The following is a 13,806-nucleotide window of genomic DNA, read 5'->3' on the forward strand; positions in this document are numbered from 1 at the left end:
CACCACGGTGCAGCTGGGGCCAGGAACCCCGTCCAGGGCTCGGTGTGAGACCTGGGCTTGCAGGAGGTGCAAAGCCACCCTGCCAGCGCCATCCGGGCCCGCGGCTGGCTGTCCCCAAACGTGGTGACAGCATCCCCCGGCCACGGTGGGGGCGTTTGCCCCTGGTTTTGACTTGGCTGGCGGCTGGGGTGGAGGCTACGGGGCTCCTGCAGGCCCCACGCACCCCTCCGGGGTCAGGGCTCCCCGGGGCAGCGGGAGGGAGCGGCCGGGCAGGTTGGCGCCTGCTGCCGGGAGCGGGGCCCCATGGGGACCGGGTGCTGCCGACGCCGGGGAAGGGGCCTCCCGTCTGCTGGGGCGGGCGCCGGCAGGGTGGCTGTGGGGCTCCCACCCCGCCGGCACCCTGGGTGCCCCCCCGGCACCATGAGCACAGGGATGGGGGATGCCTCGACGCCCCGCATGCCCTCCCGTGTCCATCCTTCTCCCACCCCTGATGCGCCCCCCGGCCCCGCACAGGGGAGCTGAGTGTGAACGGGATCAGCTCCCCCTGCCCCGGGTCTGTCCCCTGGGCACCCAGGGCTGCCCCGTGGCCCCCCCAAGGGCATGCATCCCCAGGGCCTTGTGCATAGGGGATCACAGACCCCCCCGTGCCCATGATGGAGGGGGCCCTGAGAGGGGGTTACCCCCCAACACAGGTGACCCCGCACGGGCAGGTGGGTCCGGCCCCACTGCCGGCAGCACTCAGCCGGGACACAGAGGTCACGGTGCCCCCCGGGGAGTGGGTGCATTGCGCCAGGCAGGGACACACACACGGGGAGGCGGGGGGGTGTAACTCCGGGATGAGGGGCACACGCACACAGGGGGGGCTGCCCCGGGGGTGGGGGGGCAATCGGGGGGGGGGTGGGGGGTGCCCCGGGGCGTGACGTCACCGCGGGCGGGACTCGGCGGGGCGGGGCGGGGCGGGCAGGGGATGCCCGGGGCGCGGGGCCGCGGAGCCGCAGCTCGGAGCCCGTCGGGGGGCGGCGGGGCTCGGCGCGGCACTGCGGGCTGCGGGGGCTGCCCGCCCCGGCCCGGCCCGGCCCACCATGACCATGAGCTCCGTGGCCGAGAGTCTGCTGGGGCCCGACCCCTCCAAAGCCGCTTTCCTCGAGCTCAGCCACCCCTCGCCGCCGCACTACCCGCTGCACGGCCTCCACCCTGCCAGCCACCCCCAGCACGACCCGCCGCCCTTCGCCTCCTACGGCCGGCCAGGGCCCTACCCCTACACCAGCGGTGCCCCCCCGCCGCCCCACGGCGGTCCCTACCTGCCCTACCCGCCCCCCGGCGCCCAGCATCCCCCGGCCGGGCTGGCCCACGGCGCCAGGCTGCAGGACGCAGGTAAGGGGGGCACAGGGTGCTCGGCGCTGCACACCCATCCCTGGGCACCCACCCAGTGGGAAGCGACCGGGATTTATCGGGACGGAGCCATCGGAAGCACTTTGGGGCTGCGCCGCCCCGTCAGGGGAAGCGGCGGTGCAGGTCTCGGCCGGTAGGGAGGTCCCCGAGGGGACCCGCGGGGTCGGGGGCGATGTGCCCCCGCTCCCGGAGCGCCCGGAGCCGCCGGACCCTCTGCAGATGGGTGGCTGCGTGGCTGCAAGAAACCCCGAGGATGGGGAGCATCAGACCCCCTGCTACCCGTGTCCTGCCCTGCAGGACCCCCGCCTACCCCGGGTACCCACGTCCCACCCCGCGGGACCCCCACCTGCCCATGTCCTGCCCTGCAGGACCCTCGGCTGCCCCCACCTGCCCATGTCCTGCCCCGCGGGACCCCCACCTGCCCCCAGCTGCCCAATGTCCTGCCCCGTGAGACCCCCAGTTGCCTCATGTCCTGCCCCGCGGGACCCCCACCTGCCCACATCCTGCCCCCTGCGCCCTCCCTGGGCCAGGCAGACTCTTCCCTCTGCCCCACTGCCAATATGCTCTGATCTCAGCTACCTGCCCCATTCCATCCCCTTTCCCCACTGTTTTCCCCAAAAGCTGATGCAGGAACCACAGTCTGAGCTACCCCAGAGAGAAGCAGCCCCCAGGCTGCCCCACAGAGGGGTCCCGAACCTGGCTGAGCTGCCGGGCCCTTTCGGCTCCCTCATCAGCTCTGGAGAGCCATGGCTGTGGCCAGAGCAGACCCTGTACGTGGGTGCGCAGGCACATCTGCCACCGTGTCCTGCACTTGCCCACATCAGCCATGTGCCCCTGAGCTGGGACCACCTTGGCATCTCTGAGCCCCGGCAGTTTTCTGCCCCACACAAGCCACATGTTCCCAGAAGGACCCAGGGATGCTCAAAGGCACGGAGGAGGGGGGAGGTGGTCCAGGATGGGGGCACACACTTCACAGCAAGTGGCTGCGCAGGGGCAGAGGAGTCTGTCCCATTGTACCCTCCATTGCCCTGTGGGGCCCTGCCTGGCCCCCTCAGTTGGGTGCACAGCGGAGGGGCCTGTGGCCTGCCTGGTTTTGGACTTGAATAGTGATTTTGAATGAACAATCCCATCCCTCCCTCCCTCCCTCCTCCTGTTTCCCCTTTGCTTTACCTGAGGCTTAAACGAACCAGCAAAGCACAAGCAGGTCCCCCACTACTTATTCCCCCTCCCCTCCCAACCTAATCTCCAAAAAGCAAAACCCGCTGCAGCCCTCAGGGGCAGGGTGGGATGCTTTGGGTTTGTTGCTTTGGTTTTTAACCTCCCAGCATTTTGGTTTAACTCTCTGTTCCTCTCCCACCCCAAGAGCATGAGAAGCCCCTGGCCATCGCCAACGGGGAGCTGCGCATCAACAGCAAGGGGAAGAAGCTGCGCAAGCCACGCACCATCTACTCCAGCCTGCAGCTGCAAGCCCTCAACCAGCGCTTCCAGCAGACCCAGTACCTGGCGCTGCCGGAACGGGCTGAGCTGGCGGCCCAGCTGGGGCTCACCCAGACCCAGGTATGGCCCTGGGGAGGGGCGAGGGGCCGGTCACGGCCCTGGCGATGCGCCATGGCGGGGGCTCATGCCCATCGCTGCTCCAGGAGTGACTCTGGATTCAGGCTGCGTCACGATGCCAGGGTGCAACTGGAACTGTGCCGAGCCGTGCCGTGCCGCAGCAGGGGAGCTGGCGCCGGTGGGCCCCCGGGGCTCGGGTTTGGGGCGCCCCTGCTCGCACCTCCCAGCGGCACCGGGACTTTCCCAGCCCTGGAGCCTGGCTGCCGGCCCGGCCGTGCCCGGCGCTGGGCGGCCCTGGGCCGCGGGATGGGGCGAGTGGGTTTTTGAAGGCGATGGGGAGAGACAGGCAGGCGGCAGCGGTGCAGCCCAGAGCCAGGGGCGAAGCGAGCTCATAAAGCCGGGGAAGAGGAGACAAGTGGGAACCTGCCTGCAGCGCGGGGGGGACCACGGGGAGGAATGAGCGGGGCCACCACCTCAGTGCTGCGGCGGCCCCAGTGCCACACCCTGGCCCCCGGCTGGGCTGGGGGGGCCGCGGCCCTGGGCGAGGGGGGGACATGGGGACACATGGGGATGTGCACAGCTGGGGACTTCTGGCTTGCTCTCCCTTTACTGCACATTTGTCTGGACTCTCTCTGCCTCTTCCCACTTTCTCCTCCAGCTGCCCTTAGTGGAGTCTCTGCTGGCTTGTAAGGGGGTTGGCTCAGAGCCCAGCTTATCTCATAGACCCCCACGGCGAATCAACTGTGCCCCCTGGAGAGGGCAGGTGTAGATGGGGGAGATGGGGACCCCAGAGGGGCCTGTAATTATTGATGCTGCATGTTTAGGGGGGGCATTGGCCCCATCCTCCCCACTCACCCCTCTCTCTCTCACAGGTCAAGATCTGGTTCCAGAACAAGCGCTCCAAGTACAAGAAGATCATGAAGCAGGGCTCGAGCGTGCCTGATGGGGAGCACCTCCACACCGCCACCTCCCTCTCTCCCCGCTCCCCCAACATCCCCCCACTCTGGGACATCCCCGTGCCAGGCAAAGGGGCCCCCCTGGCCTCCAGCAGCTACATCAACAGCTTTGGAGCCTGGTACCAGCCGCACCCGCAGGACGCCGTCCCCCGGGCCCCCATGATGTGATGCTGCCATGGCTCCAGCACCTGCCAGCTCCAGGAGGGCCAGTGAAGGGGGGATGCTCTGCCGCTGCCCCCCAAGGGACTGGGGAGCCCAGCGAAGCCCTGGGGGACCCCAGCAAATGGAGAAGGAGGAAGAGGAGGAAGGCGACCACAGTCTTCAGGAACCTGGGGATCACCTGCTCCATCATGATCCGAAGTGAGACAGCTCTGGCACAATGCCCTGGTGTGCCCATCCCAGCAGGACAGGACTTGGCCTGCAGCCACAGCCCCGGGTCCGTCTGTTCATGGACACTGGGCAAGGAGGGGCCCCAAGAGGGGCTGGGGGGCTGGAGAGTCCCCAGAACCCCCTGGCCTGGCTTTATTTATAAATACCGTCCGTTATTTTATGTGCCCCCCCCCCCCCCCCCCCTTTATAAATAGGCTGTATACTTGTAAAGACTGCTTCTTCATGCCTGCGGCTCCCTTTGTGGGTGTCTGGCCCGGTTTGGTGGAGATGCTTCAGTCCCAGTCCTTGGAGGCTCCCATCTCCAAAAGCCCATAGTAAAAGAGCCCTGCAGGGATGGGGGCACTGGAGCAGGGGGCTGGGGCTGTGTCGTCGTCCCCCCGCCCCGCAAAACATCTGTGTGGGACCTGCTGCTGTTCACAGACATATGATCGCTCCCCTGAAATGGAGGTACAATTATGGTAATTGTGGACCCGGGCCCCTTGGTGAGGGGCTTCTCGCTGCCTCCTCAGGGTAATTATGGGCAATTTGGAGCTGTTGAAGATGTCTCCATTAATAGGGGCAGGAGAGAGAGGGCAGAGGGTGCAGGGCAGGCTGAGGAACCCAGAGTGAGTCAAGCACCGTGTCTCCAGCAGCCCCTGTGAATACCTGGCCCAGGGAGAGAGGGTATTCGGGGAGCAGGGGATGTTTTTCTGCTGCAGGTTTTGACAGTGGGTAACCTTTCCCTTTGTGCTTTTCAGAGGCCAGAACCCAGATAGAAAATACATTACTGTTATTTCCCACTTTTCCCAATACTACTCAGTGTTTGTCACCCACGCTGGGGCTCTCCCCAGCAGAGATTTGCTGGTGCAACAGGTCCGTACCAAGGTTTGCTCCATTGCACAAACATGCCATGATGTCCACTCCAGATATTCCCACCTTAAATTTCCCCCATTCCAAGGGTCTCTTCCTGCCCCGGGGACCACATTTCCCACACCAGCCCGCAAGGGAGCAATGCCATGATGCCAATGATGCTGTGTGCAGCTCTGCTTTGCACCTTTGGCAGCACACGAGGACAGTTTTTCTGAGCACTTGGCTCCCACCTGTGGAGTTGGGTGTTTGAGCAAGCGATCCATAGGTGGGAGATGGGCAGGGCTGGAGCTCTGGCACCGGGTGTGGGAATGGCATGCCCCAGGGCTGGAGTGTGTGGGGCGCCCCAGGTCCCTGCCGGCAGCCGCAGGGCTGGACATGAGCCCCTGCCACCCTGCCAGCCGGTAGCGGGTGTGATTCCCTCAGCTGAGAGGATTGGGGTGCTGGCGGCTATGCCACCGGGATGCAGACATGGTTGTCCCCGGCTGTGTCCCACAATGACCACAGGCACATTGCAGCAATGGCACATGAAGGATGTGGAGCCCACGGGCTGGCTCAGCATCCCAGGGGACACTGGCCGGGACTGGCTGCAGTCCAGGGCCAAGACATGGTGCATGGTGTCCCCTGCATGGGTGGATGATGTCCCAAGTGGGGCAAGTCCAGCAGAAGCAGGGGTGTGTGTAGGGCAAGGCTGGCTTTATTTTCCCCAGGTGATGGAGCCCATCCTCCCCACCAAGCCTTTAGGGAGGTGGATGGGTTTGCTTTGAAACGATGTCAGAGGAAAGGAGAATTTCTCATCCAGAGACTGGGGAAAGCCCAGCTCCTCATGGGTGGGATTTACCCTGGACAGGGGCTTTGGGCTGGAAGAGGCAGCTTTCCTCCAAGAATTACTCTCCAGTCATGGGAAGGGGCTGAAACATGGTGTGGTCCCAGATGCAAAGGGCTCTTGGATGGCTTGGGGTGCTGCCATCAAGGAGCTGGGTGCTGAGCACCATCCCAGCCCTGTGCGTTTGGGGTGACATCCTGCAGAGCTGGCAGAGGGGTTGGAGGGGGCTCGGTTCTGTGGTGGGCCTGGGAAGGAAAGGATCTGATGGGATGAGGGAAGCAGGAGGCAGAGGCCATGGCACCAGCTCAGCTTTCCCGACAGATGTGCTGCCAAGGACCTGCAGCCAGAGCCGTCCACAGGTCCCATCTTGCAGCAGGAGGGAGGCAGCAGCCCTCGGCTCCTGGGGCCGGGATCCGGCCCACCCAGCACTCGCAGTGCGGCCAGGATGGTGGCTGGGGCCTGAAGCCCGCAGGGGAGCTGCCTTCGCCCCTGACTGCCCTTTGCACCCAGCCGCTTGCATGGGAGAGCCATGGCCGACCCTCCTGCCCTGACGCCTGGGAGCAGATCCCAGTTAAGGCACCTTTGGGTGCAGGGAAATTCCTGCTCCAGCCCATCTCTCAGGCACCCAGGGGAGCCTGGCTCCCACTGCCACCCACCTGCACTCGGGTCCTGCTTGGGATGCTCCTGTGGGATGGGGCTGGGGACAGGGACAAGATCATGTGCCCTGAGGAGGGGGGTTGGGGGCTGTTCTGCTCTTCCCTCTGCAGCTGAACTGGGTGGTGAGCCCACTTCCCTCTGTGCCCCAGGAGAGGGGCGGCGCTGCCTCACAGCATCGCTGAAGCTGGTCTTGGCTCTTTGCCATCAGCCAAGAGCATCCCAGGCTGGGGGACACTCAGAAAAAGGCCAAGAGCCCCCAGACATCCTGGTCTGGTAGGGTTTTAACCCACTGGATGGGAGAAATCCCACTGGGCGATGGGGATGTCCCTGGCCTTGTATGGGTCCCCCTTCCCTCCAACTGCACAGGCTGGAAATCCAACCAGCCCCCCTCAAACTGCCAGGGCAGGTTTGGGCAGTGGAGGGGACTTTGTGTCCCCTTCCCACACCCAGCTCGGATGGGAAGAGGACCGGGTCACACAGGGAGCAGAGAAGTCCCTGAGGCCACTTTGTCTTATTTTCTGGCACTGACAACAGTGACGGAGCCTCGGCTGGTGGCAATGCTGTGGCCGCCCGGCATTGCTCCTTGGCTCCAGCTGCCGCATGCCGGGTTAGCCAAGAGCTGGCGAGGGGATGAGGACATGCTGGATGCTAGGCTGGGCCGTGGGCAGGAGCTGCCCCCGTGCTTTGTGCTGGCAGCAGCATGACGCAAGTGGCTGGAAACAGCGTGTTGCAACGGGGCAGGAGACGTGTGCCACACTGGGAGGGCTGCGCGCCGGGGCTTGTGCGTGCGGGGCAGAGCTGTGCGGGGACTCCAGTGGGATGCCTGGTGCTGCTGCCCTATGCCTGGGGCCCACAGGGACTGGAAACCACATCTGAGCCCTCATCGTGCCTGTAAACACCAGCCAAATCCCCTCTGAGGGGCTGGGTGTCCCCAGCATCCCTGTCTCAGTACTGTCCTGTGCTATCCTCCATCCCCGGTGCCGGCAGGGGATAACTGGGATGATGAAGGATGACTATTTTGTTCCTGTGCAAGGCTGGGCAAAGGATGCTATGAGATATGGGGTGATGTCCCCACCCTGGGGGGGTGTCCTGCATCTGGCTCTCAGACCCCATTCTGCTGTGTCAGGAGCATGCTGGGTCATCAGCCACTGGCAGGAGGATCGACCCTGGGGAGGGATGGCCGGGTCCTGCAGCCCCTTTTGGGGAGCTCTAAGGGTCTTGGCCAGCTCTGGGCTGGAAGAGCTGCAGGTGATGCTGGTGGTAAACCCCCTGCCCCAGGCTGTTAGAGATGGGGCTGAGGGAAGAGGAACAGGGGGAAGGCAGTGCACAGCCCTGCCTGGCTCTGCTGCAGCTCCTCGGGCAGGTGCAAAGGGCTTCTGCACTGGCTGTGGCTCTCCGGCACCCAGCCTACCCCGCAGGCTGTGGGTGCTGCAGCCCCTGGGCACCCCCAGCCCCACGCAGTCTCCAGGACATGCTCCATGGCTGGGACAGAAGAGTGGGGCAGGAGGCTACATGAGCACAATGTCTTCCCCAGTGCCCATCCCCACAGCATCAGGACTGGTGGCACAGGCTGCCAGCAGAGCCCGACTCGCAGGCAATGTTGGAGAGGAGCAGGATTAGTGCCTGTCCGCAGGCAGTGATGAACCCAGCATTTATATAATCTGCGGATATGTAATCTTCTGTCTTTCTTTCTTTCTTTCTTTCTTTTTTCCCTCCCCCCCAAATTAAAAAAAAAAAAAAACACCAACCAACCAACAAAAACCCCACTAAGCCAGCGCCAGCTCATGCCGTGCTTCTCACTCCAGGCAATGCCGCTCAGTTTCCTCCTCTCCCAGCCTGCCGCCTCCTTGCTCCTGCTGCCAGCCTCCCCCTAATAACCCCCGTGTCTCCAGCGTGTCTGCCCGCCTGCCGGCTCCGGGGCGGTTTGCACGCAGCCTCCAACCCCAACCCCAAGCACTGGGGGACGGGGGGCTGGCAGCACCCCTCAATCCTTTGCAACCAGCCCAGTCATGCAGGCCCCATACCAGGGTGCCTGGGGGTCCGGCTGCACCCGCTGCTGGCATGCCAGGGGCATGGGATGGGGATGGGGAGGCGGCAGGTGCAGCCCGTGGCGGGATTTGGGGAAACACCAATGGGTGCAAGGTGCGAGGTTGGCCCCACATGGAGCTGGCCATGGGAAGGGGGGTGTGGGGACACCTCTGGGGATGCCGAAAGCTGGTTCATCCAGGCTGTGCCCGGTGTGCCAGCACCCTACGGTGCTGGGGATGTCCCCAGCCAGTGCAGAGGGACCATCCCCAGAGCCACCCCACAGAGGGCTTGGGGCTGAGGGGGGCTGGGGGGGCCCTCCACAGACATCGGGGATCTGATGCTGGGGACTAGGTCCCCTGTCACCAGCATGGCTCAGTGGGGACAGCGCTGGTATGGGCAATGGGGCTTTGCTCCCACCCATGAAATGACACTGGTGGCAGCAGGGCAGGGTGACGAGCGTGGTTTCAGCCGCAGGGACTGTCCCTGTCACTGTCCTGAGGCCCCATGTCTTGGGGGGTCTTTGGGTCACTCAAGCCTTCCTAACCCCGTAACGCCAATGGGGAAAGGCACCTCCTCCGCAGGGGCAGCGAGTGTGGGTCCCACAGGGTCAAGTGCCTGTCCCCCACCAGCTCCCACTCATGGGGTGTCCCCAAAAGGGACACTGGGGTACCCCAGCTGCCCTCCCAGTCTGCATGGCTGGGAGCCTACTGGTCCCAGTAAGAGGAGTGGGAGGGAGGTGACAGGGCTCTGCAGTGGTTTGGGGAAGACTGCAAACCAGGAGTAAAATCTGCCACCCCCAAATTCCCTCTCAGTGGGACAAAGCAGGAGCCAGGGAGAGCTGGCAGCAGCTGTGCCCATCGCCCGGTGCCAGCCCCACTCCCCAACTCCCCAGCTGCCCCCCCAAAATGCAGCACAGGGGAGACAGTGTTTAACTCTGCATTTCCCAAGCCAGAAAACTCCTGAGCTCCTCAATGCTCACCAAAAACCTCCCAAAAAATGGTGTTTAGAGCCTTGAAATTCAAAGTACTTTTATTAACACTAATAGATCAGCTTTTGTTCACTTGGAAAGCAGCAAAGGACACTCGAGGAAGCCCCTGTCTTTAGACAGGACTCCTATCAACCAGGGTATTATTATTTTTTTCCTTTAAAAAGAAGTGAACAAAAAACCAGACCGAAACCAGTTTGGTTTGGATCAACTTTATACAAACGAACCTTATGTACACACTCTTTTATTCCCCCATACATCCCTATTTATATAAGGCAACATAAATAAGATCCTCGGGACTGTACAACACATATGAACACTTCTTAAAACTGCACTTTCTGCTTCTAAAAAAATAGCATCATTCTCTTAAAAAATAGTAAAGAAGTTTTTTTTTTCTTTAAAATGTGTTGTCAACTTATTTAAAAAATAGGCATTCTGCTTCGCCATTAGCTTAACTGACACAGACGGAAGCGCTGTTAGAAAACGGACATTAGCATGATTTTTCTCTTTAAAAAATAACTTAAGCCATTCCTGAACTGTTTAAATATTAAAATATTTTCTCCCCACACACTTTTTATTTATTTTTAAATAACCACCTTATTGTCTGAGCATCGTCCCGGGCGATTCCCACAAAGCTGCCACAGAAGAGGCCAGGCTGGGGGTCCTGGTTTGCTCCTGCAGGGTGTCCGTGACCCCCCTGAATTGCTCCGGGTCCCCAGATGTCGGGTGCCATGAGGGCTAAGCGCATCCCGCTCCTTTGGCGTCGGCAATGGGCACCCACGCGCTGCGACGCTGCGTCCTCCTCCCCACAGGCTCCATCCTGGCTGGGGTGTGGGTGCTCCGGGTGCCCCTCCTGGGTGCCCACTGGTGCTTGCGTGGGGTGGGGGCGCTGGGGGGTGGCAGCGGGGGCAGCCCCCCCAGGGCAGCTCACCAGGGTGGCCCCAAGAAGGAAAGCTCCTGCGAGGAGCTCCCAGTGGATTGTGGCTCCTCGGGGGCCGTTTTTATTAGGGGGTGATGGAAAAAGAAAAAAAATGCATAAGAAGAATTCACCACCTTTTCCTTGACCGCCCTGGGCTGGGAGCTAACAAGTTTAACCCTTTGCAGTCCTCTTGTTCCTGAGATGAGCTGGGAGAGGATAGGATATATAAGTGTATATCTAGGGGTGCGTGTACACAGGTGACCTTTTAAAAAAAAAAAAAAAAGAAAAAGAAAAAAGAAAAACCAAAAAATGTACGGGGGGGGGGAAAGGAGGCAAAGGAGTTCTGCCACTGTCTCTTGTTCCTTGTCTGGCTCCGGGCTGTTAGTAGACGGCACCGGTGCTGGGGGGAGGCCCCGGGGAGGTGTGATGCATCGTGGTGGCTGGTGGCGGCTGGTGGGGTCCATGGGGTCCACTGAGGGTCTGGGGGTGATACCAGGGGTTGTGCTCCTCCAAAAAGCCCGGGGAAGAGCTGTAGGGAAGCGGCTGCGGGAGCGGGGTCCGGCCCGGTGTGCTGCCGTGCGAGTTACTGTCCCAGACGGCCGGGGAGGGGGGAGAGTTGCAGGCCATGGAGTCGCTGTTGTTGGGGCTGTGCTCCAGCGGCACCTCGCCGTTCTTGTACAGCTTCTTGAACTTGGAGCGACGGTTCTGGAACCAGATCTTCACCTGGCAGGAGGGAGAGGGGTCAGCGCCCCGCCACCAAAACCAGACACCCGGCTTGAACAGGGAAGGCACCTGGGACACGATGCGGTGTGGGAAGGGACCCCAGACACAGGTGCGGTTTGGGAAGGGACACAGGTGTCATGGGGAGCTTGGACACTGGGCACCACAGGATGCACCCAGGACATGGGTGTCATGGGGACCCCAGACACACCATGAGCAGTGGGAAGGCACCCATAACATGGGCACTGGTGGGCCCCAGAGACATGGTGCATGGTGGGAAGCCCTCCTGGCGACATGGGCGTCATGGAAGCTCGTCACACCATGCCTCACGGGACACCAGCCCGGCACGCTGGGCGTCAGGAGCGTCGCCAGTGCTGGGTGAGGCGGTGGCACTGGACGCCCTTGGCCCCTGGGGAAGGAGGGGGGGGGCGGTGGTTGTCACCCAAACAGGATGTCCCTCTGGGAGTGGGTGACGCGCTCCGTCAGCCCTTTGCCGAGTGTCCCCGATTGCTTCACCGCCCAAGGGAGGAGGAGGAAGGCCGGGCGCTGGGGAGCGCCACGCCAAGGGCGGCACAAGGGCGCCGGCGCCAGCCCGCAGGCAGGGAGGGTGTCGGGGATGGGATGGGGTGCGGGGGAGTCGTGCGCTGCGGTGACGGCGGTGACAACCCACTTGCCCTCACACCAGCAGATTGGTGGGGACGATCTGTGCCCACATCAGGTGAACCCCAAAAGCGAGGGTTTAGCCCCAAATCTGGGTGGCTTATGGGGAGGGGCAGCCCATCACACCCATCCCTGCTCTTCCAGTCGAGCCTAAGCTGGCACCCCAGCCCAGGGTCCTTGCTGGGGGATGTGGATCCTGTCCCAAAATCCCTTCTCTCTGCCTGGACCAAGTGGGATGGGGGAGCCAGAGCACCGGGGGGATGGGCACAAGGAGAGCCTTGACGAGTCTGGCCAGGAGCTGGGTCCAGCCTCCGGGTCCTCATGTTCTGGCTGGACTCAGGGCCTGGACCTGCTGCTGGGAAGGGGTGTCCCAAGTACCCTGTCCCAAGCTCCCCATCCTGAGCGCCCCATCCTGAGTACCCTGTCCCAAGCATCCTGTCCCAAGGGTCCCGTCCCGCCTGGGATGTGGTGTTCCCCATTCCTGGGACGCTGGGTGCACTGTTGACCTGGGACCCTCCCAGGCACCAGTGCAGGATTCAGCCTCAGACCCTGCCAGCTGCCTGGGCAGAGCGAGGTCTGGGACCTGGAGAGCAGGGCACGGATGGGGTCCTTCCCTCCTCTCCACCTTTTCCTTGGCAATGCAGATCTGCTCTGCACAGGGAAACCTGGTGGCAGGAAGCCCTGCACCCAGGAGCAAGCAGGCAGCATCCACCCCTGGGGACTCCCAGAGCCCCTCCCGGCTCCCACCATCCAGCTGTGAACAGAGCCCCCTCCCAAACCCCTGTCGATTCAGGTTTTGCAAGGAGGGGAGCAGCTCGCCTCCCAGTCCTGCTGATCCTGCCTGCCTGTGGCTGGGAACCGGGGGTGTCAGGGGGTGTCGGGGAGGGGCACAGCCCTTACCTGGGTCTGGGTGAGCCCCAGCTGGGCGGCCAGTTCAGCCCGCTCGGGCAGGGCCAGGTACTGGGCTTTCTGGAAGCGGCGTTGCAGAGCCGCCAGTTGATAGCTGGAGTAGATGGTGCGGGGCTTGCGGATCTTCTTGGGTTTCCCATTGACCATCCGCACCTCTGGCTCCGGCTCCTCCTTCACCGACACTGGGCAGAGAGTGGAGGTGTGAGGCTGGTGCCGGTGAGGGGCTCCCAGCACAGACATCCCCCCCCAGCTCAAGGTCATCCTGCTTTGTGCGGTGGCACTGCCCCATCCCCCAGAGTGTCCCCCGGGTGGCTGTGTCCAGCACAGCTCCATCCTGCTGCATCTCCCGGACCGCACCGGGAACACCGGAGGGGGGCTGAGCCCTGCCCCAGCATCCACCCCATCCTTCAGCAGGGACAAGGGACCCTTCCCCAGCCCTGCAGCCACCCCATCCCCAACGCAGGGACAGTGAAAGGAGTGCAACTTTGTGACGTTCCTGCTGCAATCCCAGAGGACTAGCAGGATGGATACGGCCCCTCTCTCCCGAACATCCTACCTGCTTCTTGGGCTGGGAGCTGCTGGTCCCTGTAGTGGCTGTACTGGCGGTAGGAAGGGCTGTAGGAATAGTCGGATTTGGGCGAGTAGGTGCCGGCGGCACCGATGCCGTTGAGGTTGAACTGGTGGTAGGGGTAGTGGCTCACGGGCTGGCTGTAGGACTGGCCCGGGTAGTAGTCGTGCTGGCTGGTGTAGTAGCCCAGATCGGTGACGGAGGACTCGGGTAAGGTGGGAGAGTCCTTGGAGGCAGCATGGCAGCTCAGTGAGCCCGAGAGGTCGGTGAGGATGCTGGAGAGCTTCTTGTCGAAAGACCCGCTCATCGCTGGACCTGGGGTGGGGGGGGAGCTGCCCGCCTGGCTGGGGACCCCCCCAGGCCGGCGGCTCCAGCTGCCCGCGCGTCAGGCCTGGC

At 63.0% G+C, this 13,806-nt stretch overlaps 2 protein-coding genes across 2 annotated transcripts; one reads left to right on the forward strand and one right to left on the reverse strand.

Annotated features, from left to right (window-relative positions):
- Positions 1–1,082: 1,082 nt before the first annotated feature.
- DLX4 (distal-less homeobox 4) lies at positions 1,083–4,112 on the forward strand. The gene is made up of 3 exons (XM_056362781.1): positions 1,083–1,374; positions 2,756–2,949; positions 3,819–4,112. The coding sequence occupies exons 1-3, from the start codon at positions 1,083–1,085 to the stop codon at positions 4,068–4,070; spliced, it is 738 nt and encodes a 245-aa protein (XP_056218756.1). The 3' UTR covers positions 4,071–4,112.
- A 6,768-nt stretch (positions 4,113–10,880) lies between these two features.
- Positions 10,881–13,806, reverse strand: DLX3 (distal-less homeobox 3). The gene is made up of 3 exons (XM_056362455.1): positions 13,399–13,806; positions 12,834–13,024; positions 10,881–11,276 (listed from the first exon to the last, which is right to left on the reverse strand). The coding sequence occupies exons 1-3, from the start codon at positions 13,715–13,717 to the stop codon at positions 10,935–10,937; spliced, it is 852 nt and encodes a 283-aa protein (XP_056218430.1). The 5' UTR covers positions 13,718–13,806; the 3' UTR covers positions 10,881–10,934.

Source organism: Falco biarmicus, chromosome 17 (assembly GCF_023638135.1).
Source record: "Falco biarmicus isolate bFalBia1 chromosome 17, bFalBia1.pri, whole genome shotgun sequence".
Lineage (NCBI taxonomy): Eukaryota > Metazoa > Chordata > Aves > Falconiformes > Falconidae > Falco > Falco biarmicus.

What these genes read in the sequence shown, in the direction of transcription:
- DLX3 (XM_056362455.1), bottom strand. Translation starts at nt 13,717, where the DNA reads ATGAGCGGGTCTTTCGACAAGAAGCTCTCCAGCATCCTCACCGACCTC. An exon ending in GCTCCCAGCCCAAGAAGCAG is followed by an intron (nt 13,025 to 13,398) that starts GTAGGATGTTCG and finishes CTCTCTGCCCAG; the next exon opens with TGTCGGTGAAGGAGGAGCCG. An exon ending in TGGGGCTCACCCAGACCCAG is followed by an intron (nt 11,277 to 12,833) that starts GTAAGGGCTGTG and finishes CCCTCCTGCCAG; the next exon opens with GTGAAGATCTGGTTCCAGAA.
- DLX4 (XM_056362781.1), top strand. Translation starts at nt 1,083, where the DNA reads ATGACCATGAGCTCCGTGGCCGAGAGTCTGCTGGGGCCCGACCCCTCC. An exon ending in CGCCAGGCTGCAGGACGCAG is followed by an intron (nt 1,375 to 2,755) that starts GTAAGGGGGGCA and finishes TCCCACCCCAAG; the next exon opens with AGCATGAGAAGCCCCTGGCC. An exon ending in TGGGGCTCACCCAGACCCAG is followed by an intron (nt 2,950 to 3,818) that starts GTATGGCCCTGG and finishes TCTCTCTCACAG; the next exon opens with GTCAAGATCTGGTTCCAGAA.